The sequence below is a fragment of the Hylaeus anthracinus genome, unplaced genomic scaffold, assembly GCF_026225885.1.
Source record: "Hylaeus anthracinus isolate JK02 unplaced genomic scaffold, UHH_iyHylAnth1.0_haploid 11981, whole genome shotgun sequence".
In the NCBI taxonomy this organism is placed as follows: domain Eukaryota; kingdom Metazoa; phylum Arthropoda; class Insecta; order Hymenoptera; family Colletidae; genus Hylaeus; species Hylaeus anthracinus.
In genome coordinates this window covers 1,375,575-1,402,722 of record NW_026534329.1, presented here as the reverse complement: position 1 = coordinate 1,402,722, position 27,148 = coordinate 1,375,575, and the positions used below count along the sequence as shown (strand labels likewise).

The window sequence follows — 27,148 nt, the reverse complement described above, 5'->3', positions numbered from 1 at the left end:
TTTTTCTTTCCCTCCCCTCTGCGACACATCGCGAACGTGAATTCGGTTTTCTCGGAGGGAGGAAAATTCGCGGCGGATCGCGCGTGGAATAATTTTGCTCATGATACAGAAAAAAAAAACTTACCCCATAAACCAGTCCACGGTATCGCGGAGATACTCGGGTAACCTATCCAGCTTGGATGATTTTCAGTTGGATCACCGCCGAGGAAAGTAGCACGAGAGTCGAGAAAACAAAATAAATTCTCTCTCTCTCCACTAGCACCAGCAGCAGCAGCAGCGGCGCACGTTTCGCGATCTCGTGAAATCTAACATGGCGAAGCTCTATTGTCACCTGTTCCCGTCATGCCTCACTTGTGCCCTCCCCCCCCTTCGCCCCGAAAATACTACCGATTTATCGCCGCCACCGCGTAACCTCGCGCGCGTTCACGCTTTCCGCTCGGTTCGGTGCTTCGTTACGCGTTACTCGACTGGCTGTGTTCTCCGTTGTTGCTGAAACTTCCTGGCGTCCGACACCACACCGCACGAGGAATGTCCGCCACGAACAGCGCACAGCTGATCGCCTAACGTCGCGACGAATACACTCGCGCAACCCCCCGTTTCCCTAACTCACTATAGAGGGTAGTACCTACCACGACCATTTCTGCCGAGCAGTTCTCGACACAGACTGAACGATAGGCAGATGGTAACCTACTGCGCGTCGGTAACAGACCCCTGGCCTTTTTAAAATGGCGGATCGACAGTAACGTAGCCAGTAGTCACGGGGCCAGGGTGCCAATACTAAGGTACGTGCAGTTAATCTTTCCTCCACGTTAACGCAGTATTTACTTTTACTTTCTTCTACCTTGACTTTTACCGTCTCTAACTTGACTAAACCTTTAATGTTTAAAGTTTTGCCTTTGTTATACTACTCGATGCTTTCATGGAAATGTGTACTTACGTACATTCTATATTCAAATCCAGATGGCAGCACCACACGGAACTTCTTTCGGATCATTCCATTCCGGATGTTGGTTAAAACGATACAAATTGGAGGATACACAAAGTTCATAACGAGGTTCTATGTGGAAGAGTGTTTAGCTCCTATTGTACAGTCTTTATATTAGAAGCATATTCCAAGGTATTCAGTTCAATATCTGAAATTTTCAATATAGCAACGATAGTCACACAAAAAGTAACAAATTACATTTCAAAAGGAATTAATATAGTATAGAACAGTCTCCTGACGTAGGTTAGAGTTATCCTCTAATCTTATATCTTCAACAATTGTCTTGTGTGAAGTGGGTTTTAAAGTAGATAAAGGAAGATATTGTAACCCAGTACAGTACTGGGAATGATTTGTCTATCTTATACATCTGATGCAGGGGCATTGATATTCGCTAAATAAATATATTACATTAGTCTGTGTAGCAATATATATTATTTCACAATTTTACACGTTATTCATTGATAAGAATATTTACAATTTTCGCATTAACTATTAAAAATAAAAATATATTTACAAAATCGACAATATACGAAACAACAATACTTGAGCAAAATATTGTTGAAATGAAACAGATTAATCTGAATAATCTGACGACGAGCTGTCCTCGTTTATGTTAATGATAATAGGTTCTGTATTGTTTTCAATAATATTGTCTAGTTCCCACATCATTGTCTCTACTTTTTCTTCAACATGTTGGACAGCATGTTTCCACTTTTTTAAACTTATCGAATTCGCTGCCTCTACGACCAAATGTTGAATATCGTTAAATTTAGCGGTGTTACTATACGATGCTACGTAACTTTTAATTTCCGTCCAAATCAATTCGATCGGATTTAACTCGCAGTGATAAGGCGGCAGTCGAAGCACAGTTTTACCGCTTCTTCTTGCCAATTCGTCTATGACATAGGCATCGTATTTACTTCTTAATGTATTTACTATCGCGAGCAACTCGGCTTTCAATAAATTCTCGTCAAATTGAATATTCTTCGATACTAGCCAGCTTTTAATAGTTTCTATTTTAGTAGCAGTGGTTGGGATTTTTTCAACCTTTCTGCAATGGTAGTGAGCGTCATCCAAGACGATTACGGAATGTTTTTCTAATTTTGGCAGAATCTTTAAAAACCAGTTTTCAAAAGAGTCATGGGTTATTTCTTCCTGGAAATCACCAGACATTTTCGACTCGAAAGCCCACATCCCCCCAGGCACAAAACCGTCTCTGCTACCGATATGACAAACGATAAGTCGTTTTCCCGTGCTAGAGGAATTTTTCACGCCTGTGTATAGTCCCGATGAAGTAGCTTGCATCGAGGGACTAATGGTCTCAACTTTCACAACATGTTGCCTTGTACGGTCAGCGTTTATCCAAGTTTCGTCCAAATAATATATCTTGCGTCCGTCGTTCCTATAGGTTTTTATTTTTCTCAGGTACTCTCTCCTCCACACTACAATTTCCTCTCTGTCGAACAACATGCTACTTCGCCCTCTACGAGCGTGTTGAAAATTCAATATTTTCAATAATTTATACAAAATCGTTCTATTAACGTTAGGCACATCGTTGTCATCATTCACAACTTTCAGTACTTTGTCGGCAGTAGGAATTTCGTTTTTCAGATAGAACTCGTGCACCTTCCGCCGTATCGCGTTTTTGTCTAAATCGTCTATCGCATCGATAGTCCTATCATAAGTCCTTTTCTCTTTGGGAATCGATAACGTGCGTGTTCGTTTGTATTCTCGAAGAACCCTATACACGGTAGACTTACACACCCCTGTAATTATCATCAGCGTGAAAACACGATTTTTCGTATTAAATGAAACACTTTCACACGTTTCAGGGCCATTTTTGCCACTAAAATCAATTTTTTATCAAATCTTAGGCACATTCAAAGAACGCAATTAATATCTTCATCGTTTAATAAAATTTGAAAAAGATCGATTACGCGGCAAAAGTGACCCAAATCAATGAACCCGTTCATTCAAATGTATCGCATTCGCTCACGGAACTCTTTCCACGGTAATTAAAATTATTCTTCTTGAATCATTACCTGCAATGGTTGCAGCTTTCTGAACGATATCTGTTATTAACATGGTCGAATTCTCTTGAATCAAACTCTTATATATGTTCAGAATCAACTGTTTTTCCTCGACGGATAGGTGCGTCTTTTTAATTCTTTTATTAGGGGGACCCAAAGTGAAATCATTAGTATCAATTTCGTCGGCAGTTTCCGTACTGGACATAGTATTTGATTTACAGTAACTGAAAGTTGATTTTTAACTTTATTCATGCGAAAGACGCAACGTTTAAAAATGTTTTGAACTTTTAATATATGTAACGGTTCCATGTTTTATTTGCCAACACGAGGAAGAAGCTGATTTAAAAACAGTAGAGTGTTAAAAATGTGTACTGACCCCGAAGAGGATGAAGCGACGAGGTTTTACATCGGGTAAGACCCGAAGGTTTTGTCGCTTACCCTCGCTTTTTCCTGATCACAACACATGCGCTGTGATTAGTTTACATTTCCAGCGAAAGTTTAAGGAGAGTTTTCTACAGAATAATCCGATGCAATTGCTCTCTACCGAGAAATAAATCCTTATAGTCGACGACGCGAACTAAGTTTATACTTACAGATAAAGACGATCTTTCGACTCTGAAGCTTTACATGCGAAGACCGAGTAAATGATGCGCTATTAACGGACGGTATGTACCGTCTGACTTGCTGTATGTTTAACTGGAAAGATGGAGCGGACGAAAACACTACTGCTTGCTTGAGGTTCACGTGATCATAACCTCATTGGTCCGCTGTATCGACGCGCCGATTAGCCCAGGGACGAACAGTAGCGGATCCGTCGGGATGGAACGTGAATAGACTTAACAAACGGTTAGAGAACCGTTTGCAGAGCTTTCATTTTACAAAACTGCTCGTAATATTGGTAATAGCACAATAAAGGATGTACAAATACAAAGTATTCTTAGATTATTCTTCTCCCTAGAAGCATCCAATCACTAAACTACACTAATACTGGTTCAGTGGGGCCATCGGTGGGAAAACGCCAAAGTTTGTAGTCAAATTAGTTCCCATTGTAGCTGTTAGATGACGCAAAGTGTTTGTTAATCAGTGGCGCCATCGATGGAAAAAGGCCCAAGTTTGTAGTAAAGTTAATTTCCATTATTGCCATTAGATGGCGAGATAAGTATTCGTACATTTTTTTGTTATATCCAATAACAAATTAGTGAACAAGCATTGTAATATTAAAATACGAATGAGAATTATTTCTCAACCCTTCATTCTATATTTTTTTATTAAAACAAACAAATGGCCTCATCTAGCGTTGACAGTAGGAACTATTCGAGGACAAACTTGGGCGTTTTCCCACCGATGGCGCCACTTGATTGGAGTTTCCTGCAAAAAATGGTATTCATTCAAAAATGAAATTAATATTCCCGCTAAAGTGTTATTTTGTTTAATAAGAATATTAGTTGCTGAAAATGGTTAATGTCACATCTGGAGTACATGTCGGAAAGGTTAAGGAATTGTTGTTTCTTTGTACTTAGGTTCATATGTACATAAGTTGTGTGTAAAATTATAAATATGGATAAACCAGAGCTAAAGAAACGCGGTTACTATTCCGAAATCGTCACTGGTAAGTAATCAAGTAAAAGTAAAGCAATATCTGTATGAAATTATTAATAGTACAAGATTTCTGTAAGTAAACGTATAATATACAGGCACCGCGGAACATCCCGTGAGACCAGAAGTAGTTCTGTTAACCACTGCACCCAGAAGAACCAAACTTGCTTGGCAAGTTTCCACCGAACATCACAGTGCTCGCGTGCAACAATTAAACGACGAAAATACTTACAAGCTCCTCGGCGAAGCTAAGAGATGGATGAGCTTCCCCGAGGATCGATCAATCGTGAGCAGGAGATAATATATACGTATATACATGAATATTATATAAATTTGTTTAAAAATACGGATAGAATCGTCACAACAATGAATCGAATAGAACCCTGAACGAACGTTTCTGCCACTGTTTAAATTGAAAAATTGATTCTATCCACAAGACGTTTCCCGCGACAACGTTCGCGCCCAAAGTGCAAATGGAGAGGAACGTGGTGCCAAAACGATTGCCGAGAAACGTTGAGATGGAGAGACGGCGCAGATTATACCGAAATTTGAAAATCGAGGACGCTTTGAACGAGGTGAACGTCACGCCAAAGGAAATGCTGCCTCCTTCCGCTATTTCGCCGCTGCTGTCCACAGAAGAAATTTATGGCTTGTTCGCCACCACCCATATCCTTCCATTGGAGATCTTCGACGACGAGGAATACGACTGCAGGTAGGGGATCGATGGAAGTTTCGAATACGCTCGAAATCTAGATCACCACCCCACGGTGTAGCGAAATAATCGAACAGATTGAATCAAGACTTTCCTCGTGGTAATTTAAGCATTCATTTTCCACGTACATGAGCAGAACAATCGAGGATTGGATAAATCTTGGCGTCATCGATGGGGAACGGTATCCATTGCCAGCCACGGTATTTGTTCCAAGATTTCAGGAGGAAGACGAGAGATTTCAACATATAGACGACCTGACGGTGCACCTATTTTCTTGGCACAACGCTGCAGTCACCAATTATGATTATAAGAAGAAACTGTGGACGGTGCTCACTCTGGATGGAAGAAAGCGGAAGTATTTCATACCAAGAATCTACATCCGATTTTATGCTGAGAACCCTAGGATTTTTGCCAAGAGAGTTGCCGTGGCTATCGAAAACAGACGAATCGCAGAGGCATCCATAAAGTAATAACTGCAACGCTGATCCTTATACAGAGTATATGAAAATATACAGAAAATGTTTCTACAGGTACAATTTCTATTTGGACTGCATGCAGATGGACGGTATGCAGATTTTGAACGAAGAACAAAAGGAAACCATCATTCGCCTAACAGTGATACGTAGTCATTTCAAGAGAAAGAAAAAATCGGCAGTGCGTAGACATTTCTTGTATAAATTCGCGTGCCACAAGGATTAACTCAACCTTGAAAATATATTGTCAAATTTCTCTGTGTTTTTACATCGAGTTTTAGAGCCACACTGTACATCGCTCGTTAATTACCGTGTGTTTCAGCTGATGGACGAGATCTGTCTGGATTACCAGCGTACAATGTGCGATCTCATGTGGAGGCAAATGATAGAACGAAATCCTGAAATGTTTAAATTCATCACGTGGACTCCCTGCGTCGAGACGGAAGCGGCGCCAGAAAAAGGAAAAATCGATACGAGCATGGAAAACTTCACGGTGATCTTTTCGCTCGTTAATTATGCTTGGACAATTGCTCCTACGTGGCTTAAAATGTGAAGAACTTTTGATAAAGTACAATAGCGAATAATGTATATAATAATTTTCATTTAGGAAACAAAGAAGTTCACTCATTGGATTACGCTGTACGTGCTGAGAGAAGTGTACGAAGCGATGGCCTGCGTTGTGGCAGAATGCATCCACGTGTCTAGCATGAATCTCTTTGCTTCCAACTTGGGGAAATTCATGCAGCTGGAAGAATTTGAGGATATCCAAACCTTGGCCATTACAACCGTCATCAAGTATCTGAGAGAGCCGTGGCTGGAAAAAATATCGCAATCCGTGAGATTGTGTTTAAGGGACGTTGGGAAGGGTTGGTTCAATCTTGAACAAAAAGTTCACGGTGTCTATGACATGATGAAGTTAAACCGTTTCATGAATCTTGGCACTCTGCGTATGCAGGTGTGTACAAATCAATGAAATTGTAGTGGAGCTAAAAACATCAGGGATGAATAAACATATTATGTTCGTGCATTACGTTTTTTGGAATCTGAGAAGCATGCACTTCGGATTCTCGTGGAGAATTCTATCCTGTCGTACAGGGAGAGTCTAGAGAGTCCTGCATTGTGTGTGTTAGACGTAGACGAATCCTTCGAGTGGGGGAAGAATCTCGTCGAAAGTCAATTTCAATCTAGGTTCAAGCCTATCTTCGCGATAGAGATTCAAATGAACGATCGCGAGGTATTCTATTCAACGAATCCCAACGAATTCGTAGTAAGTACACGTTGTTACCGTGACATTTTCGAAGTTCTTCGTGAAATCAACATTTTTCTGTTCGATTCGAAATAAACTCGAGAGTTTTTCCAGCACATAACACTTTTTCGTTTCTATCAAGGAAACGATTATATCGTTGTACGACAACGCGCTCACCATGTGCCATCAAGTTCGTCAAGTGCATCCCTTCCTACTTCTCGAGCTCAAGTTCCCAGTCGATCTTTTCTTGAGCTCCGTTGGTTTGCTCGAGGAGCACGTTTGCGACGTTCGCGACAGCTTGAAGTTGGCTTATCAAAAGTCCGCCATACCATTGAGAGCCTATGCGAGGAAATATCATAAATTTCTGGATCTCTTCAATCTCGACATTACCAATTACATCGAGTAAGTACCAAATCGGATTCCTTATACTCCAATACACTCTTGAATATTCCATCCTTTATGGCGTTCTAACTCGATTGTTCCGCAGCATTGTATTAAATTCTATTATACTGCGCAGCGAGTTCAAGAAAGAGGAAGATCTCACAACGGCGGACATAAAGGAAGCGATAGCGACGCAGATCTCGTTAAAACATAATATTGAGGTTACTATACCTAAAAGCATCATCATCGGTCCATTCTACGTGAACGTACGACCCTTGAGGCACGTTCTCACTCAGAAACGCCACGATTGTTCTACGGGGTTGCTCGCGATGCTCACAGAAAGGTTACGCACAGAGATTGATAAAATTCTGGATGACTATAGAGAAATCAGGATTAAATTGAACGAGGTGCCGCAGAGTATCGAGCACATATTCGAGATGCGCGAGTGGATGGAGACCATACCGCTTCGGGTGCAGGATCTGGAGGGCAGAATGGACACGTTGAAGTTCGACTTCGACGTTCTGGATAGCTTCTGGTGGAACTTGTCGGACGAGGACTTCGAGGCGAAATGGGAGGCTATTGGATCTCCTCTACAGATACAATTGCAGGTGAACAAGCATCATGTCGACCTCTTTTCATGTTTTTTTTACAATATATACATTTAACGTTCAGATCAAGGAAACTAACGAACGATTCGTCGAGGAACAGGAGAAGTTCTACAAAATTCAAGTGCAGGACGAGGTCCTCCTTCTCGAGAGGATAGACACTCTGGTGGGCAACGTTCAGAACATTGCTCTTCAATCGGACATCAACAGGGTGCACGAGACAGCGCTCGACGTTAAGCGCGTTTGGAAAGCGATGATGGATTGTCGCGAGACGGGACTGCTGCTCAACCAACGACAAAAGTTGTTCGGAATGAAAGTCGTCCCCTTTGAGCATTTGCACAAACTAATAAGGGAATTCGAGTCGTACAGGAGTTTATGGGTCACCGCTTCAGGCAAGCATCGAAGCGTTAAACTGTGAACCAATATCTATTGTAGTCTATTCACAGCTTCCTGTTCTCAACGAGATTCTCTTCCAATGCAATCGAATGAAATCTCGATAATGGCACTTCCAATGTAATGTGCAGGGTGTTCCTCGTTTATATAGAATACCTTCGAGTCTCTTCGAGGATGTAGACTCACGTATAGCTATGTAATTAATTGTTTTACAACGAGGTGTAATTGTTATACGCAGACTGGCTCAGATGGCACGAGGTGTGGATGGACAATCCTCTGATCCACGTCGACGGCAGTCAGGTAGACTCCCTCGTTATCGATATGTACCGAATAATCACTCGATCTATCAGGACGTTCCAGGAACAGCCACGTAGGTTGACATGGTTTGATTAAATTATTGAAACGTATAAGACACTCTGAGAATTTGTATTGTCTATTGAACAGAGGTGCAAGCGATAGCAACAACCATAAAGGACCAAATCGACGAATTTAAACCTTATATCCCTCTGATACAAGCCCTTCGAGAACCAGGAATGAAGGACCGTCACTTCGAACAACTGAGCGCCCAAACGGGGATACAAATGACACTTACGCCGATCATAACATTCAAAAATCTCTTGGTACTCGGTATTCACGAGTTCGAGGAATTGGTGAAGACTGTCGCTGACACTGCAGCGAAGGAGTACGCCACAGAACGTACCTTGAACAAAATGATCGCCGAGTGGGAATCGATCATAATGGAAATTCTTCCTTATAAGACTACTGGTGAGCATACAGAGAAACTGACGAGACAAAATCGCTATAATTATTCGCAGTACTACAACTCCAACTTTCGTTATTTGTAGGCACGTACATAATTAAGATTGCAGAGGAGACGATGATGCTTCTCGACAATCACATTCTCGGAGTGCAGCAGCTTAGTTTCAGTCCGCTGAAGACCGCTTTCGAGGACGAAATCAACGAATGGGAGACCAAGCTGAAGCTGACGCAGGAAGTGCTTCTTCTCTGGCTGAGCGTTCAGAGGTAGGGCGTGGACTGTAACGAAATAGAAATGAAACGTTTGACGATGGAAGTGCGGTCCATGTGCAGGGATTGGCTGTACTTGGAACCAATATTTACTTCGGAGGATATCACCACGCAGCTGCCAGCGGAAGCGAGGAGGTACAATGCCATGGAACGAAACTGGAGACGAATTATGAAGAATGCTCACGAGAATCCTTACGTAATCCGAATCCTTGCTATCGTAATATCGATAACTTTGGTATTTCACGTTCGTGTACCGTATCGAAATTCTTCTCGTGAACAGATCATCAAGATCTGTCCTGATAAGAATCTTCTGGAGAGCCTGCAGGAGTGCCACAGCCTCCTGGAAGTGGTGCAGAAGGGATTGTCCAACTACTTGGAAATAAAACGAAGAGTCTTCCCGCGGTTCTATTTCCTCAGCGACGAGGAGCTCCTCGAGATCCTGGCTCAGGCGAAGAACGTTCACGCGGTGCAACCTCATCTGAGGAAGTGTTTCGAGGCGATACAGGAGGTCAGGTTCGAGAGCGACTTGGAGATAACGAGAATGTACTCAGCAGAGGGCGAGGAGGTGATCTTCCGGCCGTCCATGTACCCCTTGAGAAGCGTCGAGTATTGGCTCGGTGACTTGGAGAAGGTGATGCGTAATACCATCAGGGAAATCATTCGAGATGCTCTGAGTGTCATCGATTCGACCCCGAGGAAGAAATGGGTCTACATGTGGCCAGGACAAGTGACTCTTTGCTGTGGTCAGACTTATTGGACCGCCCACGTTGAAAATGGAATTCTACAAAACAGACTCAACGACTATTATCAAGAGCTGCTGGGACAGGTGGATAATCATGGCTTGGACATTTATTTTATTTCATTTGATTGGGTTCCGGGTGAAATTAACCATAAGTACAATGGAAACATTACTTTTTATCAAAACCATCTGAGTGATTTTATTGAAATAGGCAGCTACTAACGAGAGGAGGGTATTTGTGTCCGTCTCCATCAGCGAGTAGAGCCTCTATAATACCTCTGTAATACTTTCAGTTTTCTATGATGCAATCTCGCATAAGTCGAATATGATCCATGTAAATTTGGCCTGTCGCTTATGGATCGAGTGGAAAATCCCATAATTTTCACTACACATTATCCTATCACTATATCTCTCATGTCTGTTCTCTGGGCGTGCTTCGGATTCACTTGAGAATGGATCTCCAATAACTAGAGATCCATTCCATTATGTTTCTAATCCAGGCTCTGTAATGTCGGATGTAGCGGTAGATCTCATTCGGAGTGATATCAGAGGATTAATTGAAGCTTTGCTATTTGCTATTTGCATTGAACCTGCAATGCCTCTGATGTATTAAAGTAGTACAATGTTACCAAAATGTTACTTTCATTAAAAATCGATTTTGATTTGGTCATAGACACTATGGAAATATTAACATTGACTGAAATTAATGTTGTGTGCAATGTTCTCGCATTTGTCCATCTACCACTTAAAACGATTTGATTAAAATTGGCAATTAGCCACCTTTCCCCTCGTTAGTAGGCGGTGTCTATGTTCTAGTGGGCGTGGCGAGCGGAGAGAGACGGTTCCAGTAGATATCTTCCGTCTTTTAATAAGAAGTATAAGTGTACTTTAAATAGTCATAGTTTAATTATTTGAACTAAATACACAGCTTTTTTAAAATCAGTATTGGCCTAGCTAATTCTGACGGGATGGAATTCTCACGCAGCTTAACGATCTACGGGAACTGGTACGCGGCCCTCAAACAGAAATTCAGAGGTTAATGCTGGAAGCCGTGATTACTATCGAAGTACACGCCAGGGACGTTCTGCACACGTTGGTTGTACAGAACGTATCGAACGTCAACGACTTCGATTGGATATCGCAGCTACGATACTACTGGGTGAACGACAGCGAGCTGAAAGTGCGAGCGGTGAACGCCGAATTTCCATATGGGTAATTTGAATTCTTTTTCCACTTTTCTACAAAACAAGCAACAGCTAATTTAATCCCCTCGAGGGGTAACAATTAGGAATCATTGACAAGTGTTAATGGGACCACTGTTCAATGGATATTGGTTGCGGAAAATGGGGCAATATTTTGTGAACTCTAGAGATCGTTACTGGTCTGTTATCAGAATTGCATGCACGACAATTGTGATTATATTTTTCGAAGATACGAGTACCTGGGGAACACTGGCAGACTCGTCATCACCCCCCTAACCGATAGATGCTATCTGACCCTCACTGGAGCTCTGCATTTGAAGTTTGGCGGCGCGCCAGCTGGCCCAGCTGGAACTGGAAAAACAGAAACAGTAAAGGACCTCGCTAAAGCATTCGCTATTCAGTGCGTGGTTTTCAATTGCTCGGATCAATTGGACTTCATGTCGATGGGGAAGTTCTTTAAGGGCCTCGCAAGTGCAGGTGCATGGGCGTGCTTCGACGAATTCAATAGAATCGATATCGAAGTATTGTCCGTAATAGCTCAGCAAATCATGACGATTCAACAGGCGCAGCAAATGCGTGTCGATACGTAAGTTCTTAAAATGACAATAAAATTAAGTTCAGGATGCTTTGATGTTCGTTAATCGAAAGTCTCATAATTAAAACTTACCTTTCAGATTTGTGTTCGAAGGAGAAGAAATAGTCTTGAAGCCGTCTTGCTCCGTGTTCATCACTATGAACCCCGGTTACGCTGGTCGTACAGAATTGCCAGACAATTTGAAGGCTCTGTTCCGCCCTGTGGCCATGATGGTACCCGATTACGCTCTTATTGCTGAAATTTCATTATTTTCCTATGGTTTTTCCGAGGCAAAAGCTTTGGCTGGAAAAATAACGACAACGTTTAAATTGAGCTCCGAACAATTAAGCACACAGGTCAGTGATTATTAAACCCTTTTCTTTTTCCTCCCTTTTTCGTATTTTAATTGGCCATACCATCTCTGGAGATTTTCTAAAGCGTTACGTACAGCATTTAAATCACGCTACTATTTGCATACCGAATTTCAAGGCGCAATACTTCTTTTATCATCGATTCGAATTACAGTTCACATAAACGATTAGAATAAATTTACGTTCCTCGACGTTGTTAGTTTATTTTCGTTTAGGATCATTACGACTTCGGTATGCGAGCAGTGAAGACGGTCATAGCAGTTGCAGGGAATTTAAAAAGGGAACAGAAAGATTTAAACGAGCAACAGATCTGTTTACGAGCTCTGCGAGACGTAAACGTTCCGAAGTTCCTCAAAGACGATTTAACATTGTTCAACGGTGAGCAGCTTTTATTAAGACCAACGTGTTGCGCCCATTCAACTGTACATGCAATTTCATATTAAAACCTTCTTTTAATACCACTTCAATCTGCATGGAAATACTAACACGAAGGCGTACACTGTCGACCAAAAGTATGAGAATGGTTTATTGTTCTCGAGAAATACTGCGAATGCGAGATAAATTCTTTCTTAAACCAATACTATCTGTTCCAGTATTTATCTACCAGTATATCGTTTATCTTTTAAAGAAATACACGTTTGCAATGATACGCGATACGATACTTCATTATTCATGCACTTTTGAACAGCAGTGTACTTGGAGGGCACGTAGACACTTTAAAGTTGAAGCTTAGCTCTTGATACCGGTTGTTACGCAAATGACTAACGTTCATTTGTCCGTACTACTCTTACTTTAATTAGGCATCGTCTCAGACCTCTTTCCGCGTCTGGAGGAGAAGAAAGTAGACTACGGGATCCTAGAGGCGGAGATACGAGCAACGATCGTTAGGATGGGCTTGGAGGAAATCGATGGTATGAATCTTTCTTGTAACTATTAACTCTTCCAGTATTTATTTATTTGAACACACAGAAGAATTATCTCTGATTCTTTAAGATACATATGAACATTGTCAGTTCATTTTGGAGAAATTAGCTTGTCCAGTCTCATTAATATACCTGAACATGACTCCTCCGTTAAAATGTCCCGATTAATGCGACGTCACCATGTGACGGGACGGGCTGTTATACCTATTTATACGTTAGTTTATGTGCTGCTTTAGGTAAGTAATGAGGGATCGTTTGTTACCTTTGATTGCGCGTGAAACACACAGGTGAACGCTACAACCCCTGAAAATGTTACGCTCAGGTGCTTTGTGCCAAATACTCATTAAAATAGATTGAACGCCTCATGGCAAACAGGGTGTCTCGCACGAAATAAGGTTGTGGTTTTCTTACGTGTACCTCTATATAATTTTGATTCATACAATTTTCGCTTTGGGATATTTTTGACGTATTAAATTATTCAACTTCGAGTTCATATACCTGTTTTAGGTAATTTCAATTAAATGTTCTCATTAGTTTCTCAGCATTTCTCCCTTCATAGGAAAGTGGAAGTATTAATATGGCGATGCCAGTCGGCTGAACAGTCGGCTTGTATTATGTTACGACTACCGTACCTTTGACGTTGAAATTAATTTTACGTAATGCACACGCACGGGGATATTAAATTTTGGCACTATAATCGTTTGAATATTCTATTTAATCCTTTACTCTTTCTTCTTATTATTGAATTCGGATATACGTTCTAATTAATGGGTAGAGATAGTCCTCGGTAACTATGTATTTCAGAATCGATGTATTCATTTGAAGGCCTGTAACGATCTGCCTCATTAATTTGAACCAGCTTAGAAATTGTATACTAAACATCTCAACAGACCAAGTATTCAATGATAAGCCTTCAGGTTGATACTGTTTAAGGCTTACGACTATAAAATGTGTCTCGTCGATAGAACATTTGGATGTTTCCCTATAATTTCCCTGCCTTCATCAGAAATTTCACCGTATCGATATCGTTAGCTTATACAGAGTTAAAAAAGTCGATAATTTAACCACTGAAGCTCCTGGAAAACGGTTATTTTAACAAGCGAAGAAACTCCAATAGTTATGGACCTTCAAACTCCAAATGAGAATGAGTTCGAGTGATATAAATTGAGTTGCATGTTAAGGTACACACAGTGCAGGAACGAAAGTTGTTTTAGGACCGTGTAGTTCAAACGTTAGGCTCGTCCTGGATCTCTTTCAATATTACGTTGGGTACTCACGGATATTTTTCAAATAAGTTGTTTTTAGATAATTAAGCCACCCTGTATGATACACAATGTAACAACTATTATTTATTTTAAATATAAAACCTTACGAGTCGATCGAATTTTCACACTAAAATTAATGGAAGAGTAGAAAAGTAAACTTTCCCAAATCTCCAGTTCGTAATTTCCTTAGAAATAAGATGATTGCCGAGGCGTTGGGAGGTCCTAGCTTAATTAACGCTGCCATAAAGTTTAATAGAGGTATCTGGAGTAATCAGAGTGGGAACACTTGGTTGAATAACAGGAACCTTATAATGGAACTCGGTTTTGACAAGACTCCGTGAAATGTTACAAGGTGACGTGTCATTAAATTCCGTTTCTTTGATTGCAGAGTTCGTGAGGAAAGTCATCCAGCTGTACGAAACGACGGTGGTGCGACACGGATTAATGCTCGTTGGTCCAACTGGGTCGGCGAAGACGAAGGTAAGTGCTATTCCATAACCAGAAGAACCACTCGAATTAACTCGATCGCGAGGATCCTCGATCACGGATCACGTAGTCGAAAATCCCGCTCAGAAGGACGCTCTCCATTCGTTCTAGCAACTTCGTAGGATTTCAATGAGACCTTGAGTGTCCTTGTGAAAGAATAATTTTCAAGTCCCCTCCACGTATTAGGAAAATGTTCCTTCACTGCATTTTTCGTTATAAGAATTTGCGAGTTGTTCCGAGCGTCGTTATCGACGCTAATTTGTCCTAGAATAGGAAAATTCTCGCTCGATGAAGGGCACAGATGCTTTGCACCTGAAATAACGAGCTGTTCTCTGTCGCTTTACAAGCAATTTTCAATATGTTAACGCGGCGCTTGCTGTTAGCGTTCACTACGAGTTTGCTTCGTATTTTTATTTCAACACTTGTTTTGAACAAAATTAATAACAGCGACACACAATTAATCAAACGGTATGTAACTACGTCTGACACGGATTGAAAAAGAAAAGTGTCGTGAACTTTGCGTCACTTATACGCGAAAAAGATTATAAATTGATTTCAAATATTTATTTTGTCACTTCGAAGCGGCGCTTCCGTAAAATCGCAGTGTTGTTTAGTTGAGTTTATTTAGGTACGTTTTATACGCTTAGAATATTAATTTTGCACGAGTTCTATCTTCTGCAATATTTTGTAAGTTTCCAATTCTCGTGTCGCAAGTTTGAACAATTTGAACAATTTGAACAATTGTCCCAGTTTCGTATCAGCACGCGAATGTCAAAGATAGGAGATGTTTTTCGTGCTTCAACTGAAGAGGGAACGTTCTAGAAATTGGTATAGGGGTTATACGGCCACTTTACGTATCGTAAAGGCGTGTTTCAGGGATCAGTCGACGAAAACAAGTCGACGAATAAAATGAATCCCACGAGTTGCTTTCAGTTAGGCTTGTTCCGGTTTCTTTCCATGCGAGGCAGAACTTTGATACGATAGCTCGAGGAAACCTATGTTACAATCGGAGAGGATTGAGTGCTTCCCTTGGCAGACGATGATGACGAAGGTGGCACCCCCGAAAATGGCGGAAAGGCCTACCACGGAGATTGAGGTTCGCTGTTCGTGTATAATAGGGAGAGATAAACGGGGATTTAGAAGCACCCCTACCCATGTCAAATTGGCTATCGCCGGAATTACAGCAACGTCGTAGAGACAAAAGGAGCATCAGTCGATGCGAACAATACCATTTGTATAAAACACCCTTTCGCGGGGCAAATAAACCAAAATGGGAGAGGATCGAATAAAAACAAACTGTATCGCTTTTATTTAGAGGGTTTTATCCTCAACAAGTCCCCGATATTCCGCGAATACACATTCTAGCGTGAAATTTCGTACACAGTTGTCAAAGATTGGATAAAACTTTAGAAGTAATAAATAGATCCTCTTTTGCCAGAGGATAAAGTTAATTTAGTTGTATTGTCTCGAGCAAAAGAATGTGAACTGCAAGTTTACGTTATATTCATCAACTTGAAACGAGAGCAAAAAAAGTGGCGAGTTAAAGGAGAATATCGATAGAATTTGAGATAATTAGAGAAGATTATGAATGACGGTATGCAGAGGAAGAGATGCTTGATAGAACATTCTTCTTCTTTGGTATTTCTTCGTATCACCAGCAGTAGATGTTTATTTATTTACAAATGTATGGAATGAAGGTCACAGTGGGTTAAGAATAACGGTGTGGCAAGACTGATCCAAAAAGTTAACATTGTTCGACTTTTTATTCGCAGTAATAAACTATACTTACAGATTCTGAGAGGATTACACATTTACATTTGCGAGAGTGCTGTGTTTACGTGTACGTTTAGCGAGTTCTATTGCACGATGTTTCGTGTAGCCCTCAACTCGTCGACAGTAACGAAGATACATTAAAGAAGGTAGATTCTATCATGTTTCCTTAATATCCGTAATACCGTTCGCAGAGGCGTTCGAAGGATAGTTAAAATTTACATATTTTATACAACTATATCGACTAACACGTTGCTCGAGGCGATTAGAGGATCGTTCTCATTGAAGGAGAAAAAATAATCACCGCTATGTCGTACTGTTATACTGTGTTATCCTAACGAATTATTCCTTTTAGTAATGTTCAACATAAAAATTCAGCAACTCGAATCCTTCTTTAAATCGAACGATAAATCCTATGAAAGTGATCATTAATTGCACTAAATCCTCGCCTACGTCAAGTAATACTCAAATGTCCTCCTCTAATTGTGTCGAGCAAGATAATCATAAATATAGTTTTAATATTAATGAGATCCGACATTATACATACATATATTACACGTTACTCTAATTACACATCGATTCGCCTGCATCGCGGCGCTCGTATTTACAAACTACGTAGGACACTGGTGCTTCCAAGGACGATGCCTAGAGTGAGACATGTATGTCACAGAAGTTTGTCGTTTGTCGACTAACACTAATTAGCAACGATCGAGGGTACTGCATTTGTACATACACGCCTACAAATTACGTATCTGAGTTATATACATACGCGTTCTACAACTATATACATTTACAGGGTAGATATATTGTGAATCATTGCCTCGTCGAAAATTGTATTATAGTTAATTGCTGTAAGTGTGGTGAAAGTATCTTAAAGTAACGATACCTTAAACGATTATTATCCATACGTTGTCATTTAAGTTAATGCAGAAGAATCTTCCTCATCTGTCTATATCCTGCATGCTTATCTGTATAAACATCCACGGTATAGTCATTACGTTGTAACATTTACGATACAATTATACGTAGCATATACTGTTTGACATAGATTACCTTATTAATTGCATTTACAGTATGTTCGCTATACACGGTTAAATCTAATTACATATACATCTCTAAACTCTTATAATTTAGATTCTTATTATTTAAATTCTTAATGTATACAGTGCGTTTGCCGCATATATCTTGCCATATTTTCATAAATGCATAAACAATTTATGCAATTTATTCATTATGCTCTTTTCTATACACGTTATCATGTACATGGGAACTGAACGTCACTTGAACAGGTAACAATGACAGTCGATTAGCTATATCAAACTGTACGGAAAAGAAACAATTAATTCTGAAAGGAATGACGCCGAATGCATGATATTAGATCAGACATGTTTTTTTGCATATTGATGCACACGTTCAATGCAAACTTGGAAATTTTGTGACGATGGCGCGTGCTATTTCGCTCCTTCGTCCTAAGTGTTATCTTTTGGCACTCAACCTCTCTTCATCGACACTTAACAGCATTTCTCGATGTATTTTTAAAATATTGACAACCATCCAGCAAGAATGGCGAAGACACTAAAAGTGAAAGTGACTCAGCCGTCGAGAAGCACGAACAATTCGATAAATAAATAACAAGGCCTGCCTGCTGACGTGGGACTCTTGAAGCTCTATAAAATACATTTTGTGAAAAATATAAATCTCAATGATTGCCAAATATATGGCACCAACTTCGTCCTACCACAAGGTTCATCCCGTTTACAAATTGAATAAACAAACAAAAATATCATAAACCTCTATCGTTTGCCTTTGCATGTTCAGCGTTCGTCGTGTCGAGTTTCAAGCGAACCAAATATCTCGCGTTCACCTTCCCTCTCCCAGACGGGACACGTCTCGTCGATAGCAGACAGGTCGATTAGCGGAAACACTGATAAATATTCGGAAAGCCATGGAAAGTCGAGCAACGTCGGCGGCCCGTGTAAATCAGCTATAATGGATGTGATCTTCGACGCGGAAGAAACAGCCAATCCAAATATTGACGTTGGCACCCAGTGCCGCGACCCTTCGTTCCCGTTTCAAACTAGAGAACCTCGATGATGTCTTGATCGTTGGATAATTCCATTTGCCTCTTTCTAGCGAAGAAGTGCGATACCAAAAGTTCAAAACGTATCTACGTTTGCGCGCGAAAAGAGTGAATCTCTACTTTCTTAAATATCAGTTCGTTTCTAGTTTATTCGAATTTCTGCTTAATTAATACAGTGTTTGTCATGACAAAACATCGTGGAACATTTAGCCCAGAAGGATATCAAAATGCTGATGTCAGCATACTTGAAGTAACACGAGTACTTCTGTGACTCACTGCGCTGGGTAACAACATGTAATTTCACACGATATACGAGAATTGTTATCGGCAATCTTAACGACTCCATTTAGGGAAACGTTTTCGTGATTTACTCGTTTTCACAGATTCGTAGAACGCTACGTTTGGATGGTTAAGTATTCATCCTCACGCAAGATTTACACACAGACGAACAATTTCATTTCTACCCCTCGCGTAGGTTTATTAGCGGTTGATTGGATTGTTGGAAAATTGCTGCATAGAGTAGAGGTCGAGTTTCATTTATTCACAAAGAAACCATACAATTTTTAATCTTCCCTCAGTCACATATTCGTTTGAAAAGAAAATGTTCAAACAAAAGCATGTTACAAGATGAACTTGATTTAGCCACACGAGGAGCATTCGTTCTATCAAGGAAATTGACTATCTTTTTACGAGGCACTTATGCCCGCTGGGTAATACATCCCCGTTTAACTTGGAAAATTTCGCTGAAATTTATTCGTCGTAAATTCAAACTTTCTATTTTTCATGCAGATCCGTAAAAGTTTTACAGCTTTTTCCCGTGGAGGGGGAGAAACGTTCCCCAGACATGAAGTTTAAGAAATTCTTCCGTAAACGTTGATCGAGAACAGAAGACAAAGACTCGCGAAAATGTTTTCCCTCGAAGGTTTCAAATCGAATACTTCACCGTATGTAACTAACACCGTATTATGTAACTTGTCTTACATTCGACTTCCAACTCTCGATCAGATAACTGCTTCCAACGCAAACATTATTTTACCTTTCCGTCGGCCCATTGCTTTTCCACACCTTGCGCCTCTCTCCTTAGAAGTACTAGGTAGTTCGAAAGTCGGCGGTCACGTTTCCTTGGTCGATTCGTAGCTTTTCACGCCGCGAGCAATAATTCGATCTACTTCAACAATTACAGTAATTCACGTCCTTTTTTTCCAGTTTAACAGCGTCGATATTTACGAGATATTTTCCACTCTCGTGGGAACGAGGAATGGTCGAACTTTTTCCAGTAACTCTTAGGAGTCTGTATCGTTTTTCGATACACAATCATTTTAGACAACTTTTCGTGAAATCCAATTATCCATCTGTTTAAGTATTTTCAAAATTTTTTCACATATTTTACATTATTTACTCGTATATCGTGTTCGATTTTCGTACACTTGCATATCTCGTCGCTCAATTTAATATTTAAACTTGCGGTTGGTAATTTCGCCCATTAAAAGGAAGAAAACTTAACAAGTTGCAAACTAATATCGAGGAAAGTTCTGCCACAAAGTTACCAGCTTTATAATCTTGTTTTTGTACTCCACCAATAAGCCATCGTAACGAGTTCATCTCTCGATAATCTAACTATAACAGCGTGCCGTTTCGATTTTTATCGGAATCGTATCGATACATTAATTTTGTCTAAGAAATGATATTATTTTATTGATTGAATAACTTTCAAATTGATAATAACAAGTCTCGGTTATGGCTAAGTCATCGTTGAAGATGCTCGTGCTCTGTCTCTCGGAGTAGAACCGTTCTCCATCGATCGCACGATTTTATCTTTAAGCAATTATTTATTGTCTCCCTTGGGGCGATAGCGCGGGGGCCACTGATAAGGAACGCCTCGTATTCGTTACTGATAATAGAGTTTGTCAACAATCGCTTAGCAAGATATCGATCTACGATGTTCTGGTGGCGCTTGTAGCTCAATGTAAAACGTATTGCGTCTACTTACGAGAGAACATCGAGAATTTGTCAGACGCTAATTACGATGAAACTTAGCACAGATGTGCAGTGGTCCAACCTGGCAACCGAGCTGTATTTCATTGCTGCCACGTTCCATATCAAAGGAGAAACTAGCCCCTGTATTGCAATCACTCATTCTAGTCACTCTATATTGCTCTTGTATTGTTAGTGATAGTGAAACTTGTTTCAAATAAAAATTTTACTGTTTATAAAAATGAATTCTGTGCCTCTATGTTCAATATTTTATAACTCTAGTTCAAACAGATGTCATTTCGGTACATTAATGTACGAACCTTCTAAATCCTTAACTCTTGTTAGGCGTGTAGTGTGGTCATAATATGCATTATTATGACACACAATTTAAATATGAGAATGTTATTGAAACATTGCTCTAGCGCGGAGTTTCGATAATGCGCGTTTCCCTGAGTCATTTAGGAACAATTCATTGCCAAATATTTGCGAAACTTTCGTATCTCGTACTTGTGCCGTAAATTAAACAGATAGAGAGATATGGTAGAGAAGTGATAAAGAAAATTGCTTCAGGTAAAAGACAAATATAACACAACACAATATTTTTGTCGAATTGATTTCGAAGTTATCACTTTCATTATTATTACACCATTTACGCTTAGCGACTCGACTAAACGGGGGTCTCATCGATTAAATTACATTTTGAAAAAAGAATAGTATCCTTTGGTACAATTTCCTTCTCGATATTCCAGATTCTAGCTTTTCGAAGCGGATTGGATCGGAATCCAATTACTTGACGATTTAACGTATTACGGTGAACAATTACCGTTTCTCTGTGTCATATTAGAAATAAATGTTTGCGTTGCGTTCGGTTCGAGATCCATGCAACTCGAACCATCATCTATATAACCCATTTGGCGATTTAATTGGATCGAACACGAGCCAGTATCGAGTATGAATGAGACCCCATCCGTTTCAGAGATTTGTTCACTGAATTGTTCGATGGAAATAATACCGTAACAAAATTGCACACGCGGGTTTCTGCGTATTTCTATTAATTACGACGGATGCATGCCGGATTCTCTTCCAAACAAATTTTGCAGATCGATGCTTCGGTCGGATACGTATGCTCTGATGTTGCTGCGACAGGTTTCATTAGTAAGAATAAATACAATGGAAAAAATAACACAGATAATTTTTGGAAATTAAAGCTGTTAAAAAAAAAAGATGGTAAAGAAAGCACTTTTTAAATGTAACAAGCATTTAGTAACAATTTTCCTTGTAAATCGATCCTTTCGTCTGGTTTGTATACATGGGACACCCTGTGGGTGGCCTGTCAGATAGCAAAGGAATCGTCGTAGGCCCAGCACGTTCTAACGATCCCTTCGGTGATGGCACTCGAGATCTCGTCAATCTCCCGTTTCATCCGTCGAGATAAAAACGTTGAGCTGGATTCTTCTTCTCCTTCTTCTTCTTTTTTTCGTCGACAGGCGAACACCTCTCAAGGATTTCAGTGGCAAGCTCCGCTGGATGGTGAGACACCGTCCTTGTTTTTCGTGCTCACGTGCGAACCGATGTCAAACTTTCCCCGAATACGTGACGATCCAGTCCAGTGTGCACGAAAATCCTGGATAATCCACCGGATTTGATATGAATTCGACGCGCGAGCAAAGTTCGACGTGCAGAAAAAGCGAATTTCGAATAATCAACGACGAAAACACATGTTCAATTCCGTAGCCTGCGAAAGTTTGTTTTGGAATAAAAGTTTCGATGAACGGCTCGTGGATATACTATAGGATGCTTTCGTACTTCTCATTCGACTTTTGCATCATTTATCCATGAGTGTTTAGTTATCCAGATATTCCCACAATGAACCAAGAAAGAAGACGATTACCTTCGTTATGGAAAGAAAATGTCCAACGCTGTCGCGTCGAAAGGAACACCTTGTGTAGTCAAGTACACGAAACGAACTTTCATCGTGATTGACTATAGCGATCAACTTCGAGTGGAAGCTACACGCGCTGGCGAGAGTGCTGTTGGAATTTCAATTAAAAAGTTGTTTGATGACGCCCTTGATAATTACTTTTTGTTTGCACTATTTACTGAACTCAACGGTGTTGGAGGAACGACGAAACGTAAACACGAGGGTGAGAGATGTGTAAAACTATTTACCCTCGTCGATAGTGTCGCTCCAGAAGTGTCTCTTCGCTACGAGTAGACAATTTTGCGAGCGCTGGTTATTTCGAACGAGTGTTTTCGTTTAGACAAAAGCATAGAACTTACTTGAGATTTGTTTAATTATCGATTAGCATTCTTCATTGTTTGCAAAATATTCTAAAACAACAATCTTAATGATATCTCTACAAATTAAAGATCAGATTAATGCATACGTAGCATTGGTATATTGATTTTATTACGGTGACTCATATAAAAAAAAAATGGAGTCAACCCTACACGCGAAGAAAATAAGAAAAGAACGAATAATTCTGCAATTTATACGCAATTACCCTGTCGACTCGAGCAAATACGATTTCTCCCCTCGTAATATTCCAAGAAAACTTCGCTCGAGAAAATTCGAGGCATTCGAAGCCGAACCGCGTACGGTTGATTTAGCAGCTTCAATAAGAGCTTAGGCGAATCTTCCGGGCGCGATAAGAAACGGGAAACCATCGCAACGGCCTCCGCGACGTGCTAAATCTCGAAAACTGCGTCATTTCCAGTGAGAGATCCAGCAGATACTCGTAGAGGTATCTTCCGTTCAATTGCTATTGCGTACGCTTAGCCCTAGATTGGAGGCCTGTCCTTTCGGATCGGATTTAAATCAGATTTGAATCAGTCAGAGCATTAGCGACTGCGGTTTCCTTTATACCGGTGCGATAACGAGAGATTGAGTGCATCGAAAGGGGCACGTTTTCCAAAGCTATTTGGCGAAATAAATCACCCCATTGTTGAACTTAAAGGAATGCTACTCCGCTAGTAAAATAGATTCTACGCAGTATATTGTCTCGTACCTTAGCAAGTGACTTCCAAAATACAAGTTAAAGCGTCTGTGGCTCCCCCAATTTCAACGACTGTACAAACACGTACCAGTGATCATCTATGCAAGAAACGATATTCTATGGTTCCACTATGTATAACTGTACTCCGTTTCAAGGTGCCAAACACGATTATAGTGGGATCGTTACAATTGATCTCGGCTTTCATTCAACATATATTCGCGTACTTAGAGCAAAATTCAATTTCGTATCAAGCCCATCGAGAGTGGCCTCGAACGATCAGTCGAGTCGCATTCAACTTACCAACCGTGCATTAAATTCTCTCATTCGTTGCATACCCATCTGTTCGAACCTATTGATAATACAGAAAAAGCTACCTTCCTCAAAACATGCATACTTTGATACCTCAGAGGTAAACTGTGCCTATTCCAAGTTTTGGAGATTCAGAATAAATACTAATACATCGCTTAACTAACGTCGTCGCTTCCATTGCCACTTGAAAATCTGAAACTCCCAAGGAATCAGCATAGGCCACCTCCAAAGTACATAAAAATTGTATTTATCGAGGACAGGTGGAAATTGACCTACATTCAATTCTCAAACTGACCAACGTTAAATTTGACGATGAACAGGTTGGACCAATTGTCCTCGAATGTCATGTTTCCAAGGGGACGTTCGATTCGTCGATCGAATTCGGTGTTACGCGAACGTGATCCCTTGTCGAGCAATCTGTCATCTTCAAGACGTCTGGTTTCACGGCATCGTCCTGTCATCTATATGTATCTCTGCGGATTGCAATGATACCTGGTCATGCTCTTCAGCACCTTACGCAACAGCTGTTGCAGACAGCGACGGAACGTAATGCCGCACATGGCGTACAGAAGGAAGTTGATGCTGAAGTTGGTGTAGTAGAGTAGCATGAAGAATTGTTGCAGGCACCACAGAAGATCTGGGGTGTCCTTGCGGGCCAGGCTGAAGAAGAACACGCATAGTCGGATCACGTAGCTGGAAAAGAACGGGATCCTTTCTCAAGCTGGTGGATTGAACGTTAATTGGAGACTAGGAATGCGGTCAATTGAGAAAATTTAACGAAGAAAAGGTGAGAAGGGAATAATTGTACTTTGGAAGGGATGAAATATGTTGGTGTGCTATACGACGACGTTTGATATAATATAAATGATATGGCGATATAATAATATAGTGGAATGATGTGAAAATCTTTGAACTGTACGACTATCACTTTTCATTTTGTATTATGTAAGTAAACGTGATCAGTTCAACGGTGTAAGTAGTATAGGTCAGCCAAGGGTCAGACGCAATGTTTCTCTAGCTATAGAGCGATGCTGCTAATTTGTAATAGTGAAATTTTTATTTTTATGTAGAGCCAACTAGTTAATCAATGATATATTATAGGTGATTATTGCAAATTGTGGTGGTGTAATCAATATAGGGATTGTTTCGACAAAAACGAGCGGATTGAAAACGAAGTTTCGTATTGGAGAATACCGAGGTTGAAAGATAGAAGCGTATAGGTGCAATCGACTATACATTGATTAATGGACGCCTCTACAACTCATTGTGTCAACTCTTTTTTGTCTTTGTAAATATCGACAGTGGAGTAATTTGTTCCCGATCGATTCCGCTATATTGCTTTATTCCTTACTTTCTGTCCAGCTGCGAACTCGGATGCTGTTCAATGCTGCGAAAGAAGATCGACAACACACAAAGAAAAATAGAAATGTTAAGTATGAAGTGTTTATTCAAAATTTCTGTAAAATTTTCAATTTCAAAACTTACGAGAAATTTTTCAATTGAGAATATAAATGAAATTTTTATACAAAGTTAGATTAATTGCAGCCAATCGACCATAAAATACACAAAAATTATAAAAATAATTTTTATTCATTTAATAACTAATAACTTACCTTGGTAGATTAAGGAGAATGAAGACGGTGCTTATGAGAAGCAGCATTTTTGTGATGCTCTGCTGACTCCTCGTCGACACGAGATTCCTCGATGATGACCTGATATCTGTAACATAGAAAAATATAAAAAAAAAAATGTAACGGAAACGAAGGGAAACTCTTGTGTGAAATTACCGTGGCTACTCGAGCTAATTTAACTTTGTCATTCAACGACCTCGTTTTTCATACCGATCGTGTTCAGATTACGCGCTTCAAAATAACCGTGAAATCATAGAGTATGTAATTCTAAAGCAGAGTTGTCGAGGCGCATGAAACCTGTCGAACACAACTCAAAATTACCCTTTGACTGCGTAGGTAGTTGGGAGTACTACTAGACAGAAACAAATCGCAAAGACTTTAATTAAAAAACGGGTAGCAATCCTTTTACCTCTACCATATCCTCTACCAGTGGTTTTAGAGATATCATTCTGATCAATTGTACTTTCACTTCACTTTTATTTCATTCGTTTTAACTTCTATTCGTATCAAGGATGCAAACGAGAATTTAAAAGTAAATTTGTTCGTCCAGTTTGGAATTCTAAAATATTTCGCAAAGAAATATTTGTACAATGGAGAAAGTTACTCGATTCGAAAACGTGAATGCTAATGAATATTATTGTAACCTATTATTAACATTTATTGGAGAGCGTGTTAAAGTGCTTGGTAATCGCATTCGACTGCTCTGTACGATTGAACGTTTATAAACGCCGGCACGTGGAAAGGGTTTAATAGTAATTGTGGTTATTTATTCGCGAGCTTTCCGCTCAATCGCTGACCAGATTTACGAGCTTATAGGATTATACGCGTTGGATACTCGAAAAGGACGTTTCAATTTAAGCATTTTCTTTTACAGAGCAAAAGTAACGAGCTGTAACACTTCGATTTACAGTGAGAAAGCGTACTATCCACCTTCCGCAATATTTTCCCTCGGAAGCAGTGACATGTCGCAAACTCAGGATGAAATTTATAGCATCTTTCTCTTTTTACTTCTCTTATGATATCGGACAAACTGCAGAAAGAGCTCCGAAAGCACAACTTTTGTTTCTACAGACTTTATATCTCGCAAATCCCCAAGCATAGAAATCCATCGGATTGAAATCTAAGGAAAATTCCGGGCCAGATCAGGCGATTTTTGAAACGTCGAGGGAATCCTAACCCAATAACACGTTCATCGAAATGTGTCTTTACCTCCTGCAAAACGTCTTCAACTCTCCATGGGATACCTCTCTCCTGCATAAACCGATATCGCTCGATCAAATCATGATTGTCGAGGGATAACTACATTCTCTCCCTCAAAAAACTAAACCTTCTTTGGGAAGGTTTTTATCGCGATGTATGGGTGATACATTGATGGCCTGAG

General features: G+C 40.1%; 5 protein-coding genes and 1 long non-coding RNA gene across 9 annotated transcripts in view; 3 read left to right on the top strand and 3 right to left on the bottom strand.

Moving 5' to 3' along the window:
* Positions 1 to 623, bottom strand: part of LOC128885360 (MOB kinase activator-like 2) — a 35,561-nt gene extending 34,938 nt beyond the window's left edge. The window contains exon 1 of one of the 3 annotated variants that reach the window (XM_054139362.1): positions 125 to 623. Coding sequence is in view for 1 of the 3 variants with exons in the window: in XM_054139371.1 (XP_053995346.1) it covers positions 125 to 129 (5 nt within the window). In the remaining 2 variants the exon portion in view is untranslated. The remainder of the gene's footprint in view (positions 1 to 124) is intronic. The other 2 variants (XM_054139371.1, XM_054139372.1) reach the window with 2 other exon arrangements.
* A 6-nt stretch (positions 624 to 629) lies between these two features.
* LOC128885368 (uncharacterized) lies at positions 630 to 3,992 on the top strand. Of its 2 annotated transcripts, XR_008459600.1 has the most exons (3): positions 630 to 782; positions 961 to 1,117; positions 3,611 to 3,992. It is a non-coding gene; the product is annotated as an uncharacterized LOC128885368 (long non-coding RNA). The 2 variants fall into 2 exon arrangements; XR_008459599.1 differs by lacking the exon at positions 3,611 to 3,992 and having other exon boundaries at positions 961 to 1,412.
* On the bottom strand, positions 1,399 to 3,738 carry LOC128885358 (uncharacterized). Its single transcript, XM_054139358.1, has 4 exons — positions 3,609 to 3,738; positions 3,392 to 3,465; positions 3,028 to 3,239; positions 1,399 to 2,751 (listed from the first exon to the last, which is right to left on the bottom strand). Exons 3-4 carry the CDS (start codon positions 3,218 to 3,220, stop codon positions 1,559 to 1,561), a joined length of 1,386 nt encoding a protein of 461 aa, XP_053995333.1. The 5' UTR covers positions 3,221 to 3,239; positions 3,392 to 3,465; positions 3,609 to 3,738; the 3' UTR covers positions 1,399 to 1,558.
* Positions 3,993 to 5,084: 1,092 nt separating the features above from the next.
* On the top strand, positions 5,085 to 6,022 carry LOC128885567 (dynein axonemal heavy chain 1-like). The gene is made up of 3 exons (XM_054139665.1): positions 5,085 to 5,323; positions 5,460 to 5,789; positions 5,854 to 6,022. Exons 1-3 carry the CDS (start codon positions 5,085 to 5,087, stop codon positions 6,020 to 6,022), a joined length of 738 nt encoding a protein of 245 aa, XP_053995640.1.
* A 132-nt stretch (positions 6,023 to 6,154) lies between these two features.
* The window catches only part of LOC128885565 (dynein axonemal heavy chain 1-like), a 77,819-nt gene continuing 56,825 nt past the window's right edge, over positions 6,155 to 27,148 (top strand). The window contains exons 1-17 of the mRNA XM_054139664.1: positions 6,155 to 6,289; positions 6,404 to 6,751; positions 6,848 to 7,063; positions 7,185 to 7,444; positions 7,530 to 8,031; positions 8,096 to 8,420; positions 8,660 to 8,791; positions 8,866 to 9,186; positions 9,267 to 9,444; positions 9,511 to 9,643; positions 9,728 to 10,273; positions 11,172 to 11,398; positions 11,618 to 11,974; positions 12,063 to 12,318; positions 12,549 to 12,711; positions 13,134 to 13,244; positions 14,910 to 15,001. Coding sequence (XP_053995639.1) covers positions 6,155 to 6,289; positions 6,404 to 6,751; positions 6,848 to 7,063; positions 7,185 to 7,444; positions 7,530 to 8,031; positions 8,096 to 8,420; positions 8,660 to 8,791; positions 8,866 to 9,186; positions 9,267 to 9,444; positions 9,511 to 9,643; positions 9,728 to 10,273; positions 11,172 to 11,398; positions 11,618 to 11,974; positions 12,063 to 12,318; positions 12,549 to 12,711; positions 13,134 to 13,244; positions 14,910 to 15,001 — 4,302 coding nt within the window. The remainder of the gene's footprint in view (positions 6,290 to 6,403; positions 6,752 to 6,847; positions 7,064 to 7,184; positions 7,445 to 7,529; positions 8,032 to 8,095; positions 8,421 to 8,659; positions 8,792 to 8,865; positions 9,187 to 9,266; positions 9,445 to 9,510; positions 9,644 to 9,727; positions 10,274 to 11,171; positions 11,399 to 11,617; positions 11,975 to 12,062; positions 12,319 to 12,548; positions 12,712 to 13,133; positions 13,245 to 14,909; positions 15,002 to 27,148) is intronic.
* LOC128885357 (thyrotropin-releasing hormone receptor-like) overlaps positions 22,145 to 27,148 on the bottom strand; it is a 29,349-nt gene continuing 24,345 nt past the window's right edge. The window contains exons 3-4 of the mRNA XM_054139357.1: positions 25,750 to 25,855; positions 22,145 to 24,829 (exon numbers count right to left, since the gene is read on the bottom strand). Coding sequence (XP_053995332.1) covers positions 24,598 to 24,829; positions 25,750 to 25,855 — 338 coding nt within the window. The 3' untranslated portion in view covers positions 22,145 to 24,597. The remainder of the gene's footprint in view (positions 24,830 to 25,749; positions 25,856 to 27,148) is intronic.

Excerpts from the sequence above, each read along its gene's own strand:
- LOC128885358 (XM_054139358.1), bottom strand. The coding sequence starts at position 3,220 with ATGTCCAGTACGGAAACTGCCGACGAAATTGATACTAATGATTTCACT. Across the intron at positions 2,752-3,027 it reads GAAAGCTGCAACCATTGCAG|GGGTGTGTAAGTCTACCGTG; the intron begins GTAATGATTCAA and ends TGATAATTACAG.
- LOC128885567 (XM_054139665.1), top strand. The coding sequence starts at position 5,085 with ATGGAGAGGAACGTGGTGCCAAAACGATTGCCGAGAAACGTTGAGATG. Across the intron at positions 5,324-5,459 it reads GACGAGGAATACGACTGCAG|AACAATCGAGGATTGGATAA; the intron begins GTAGGGGATCGA and ends GTACATGAGCAG. Across the intron at positions 5,790-5,853 it reads ATCGCAGAGGCATCCATAAA|GTACAATTTCTATTTGGACT; the intron begins GTAATAACTGCA and ends ATGTTTCTACAG.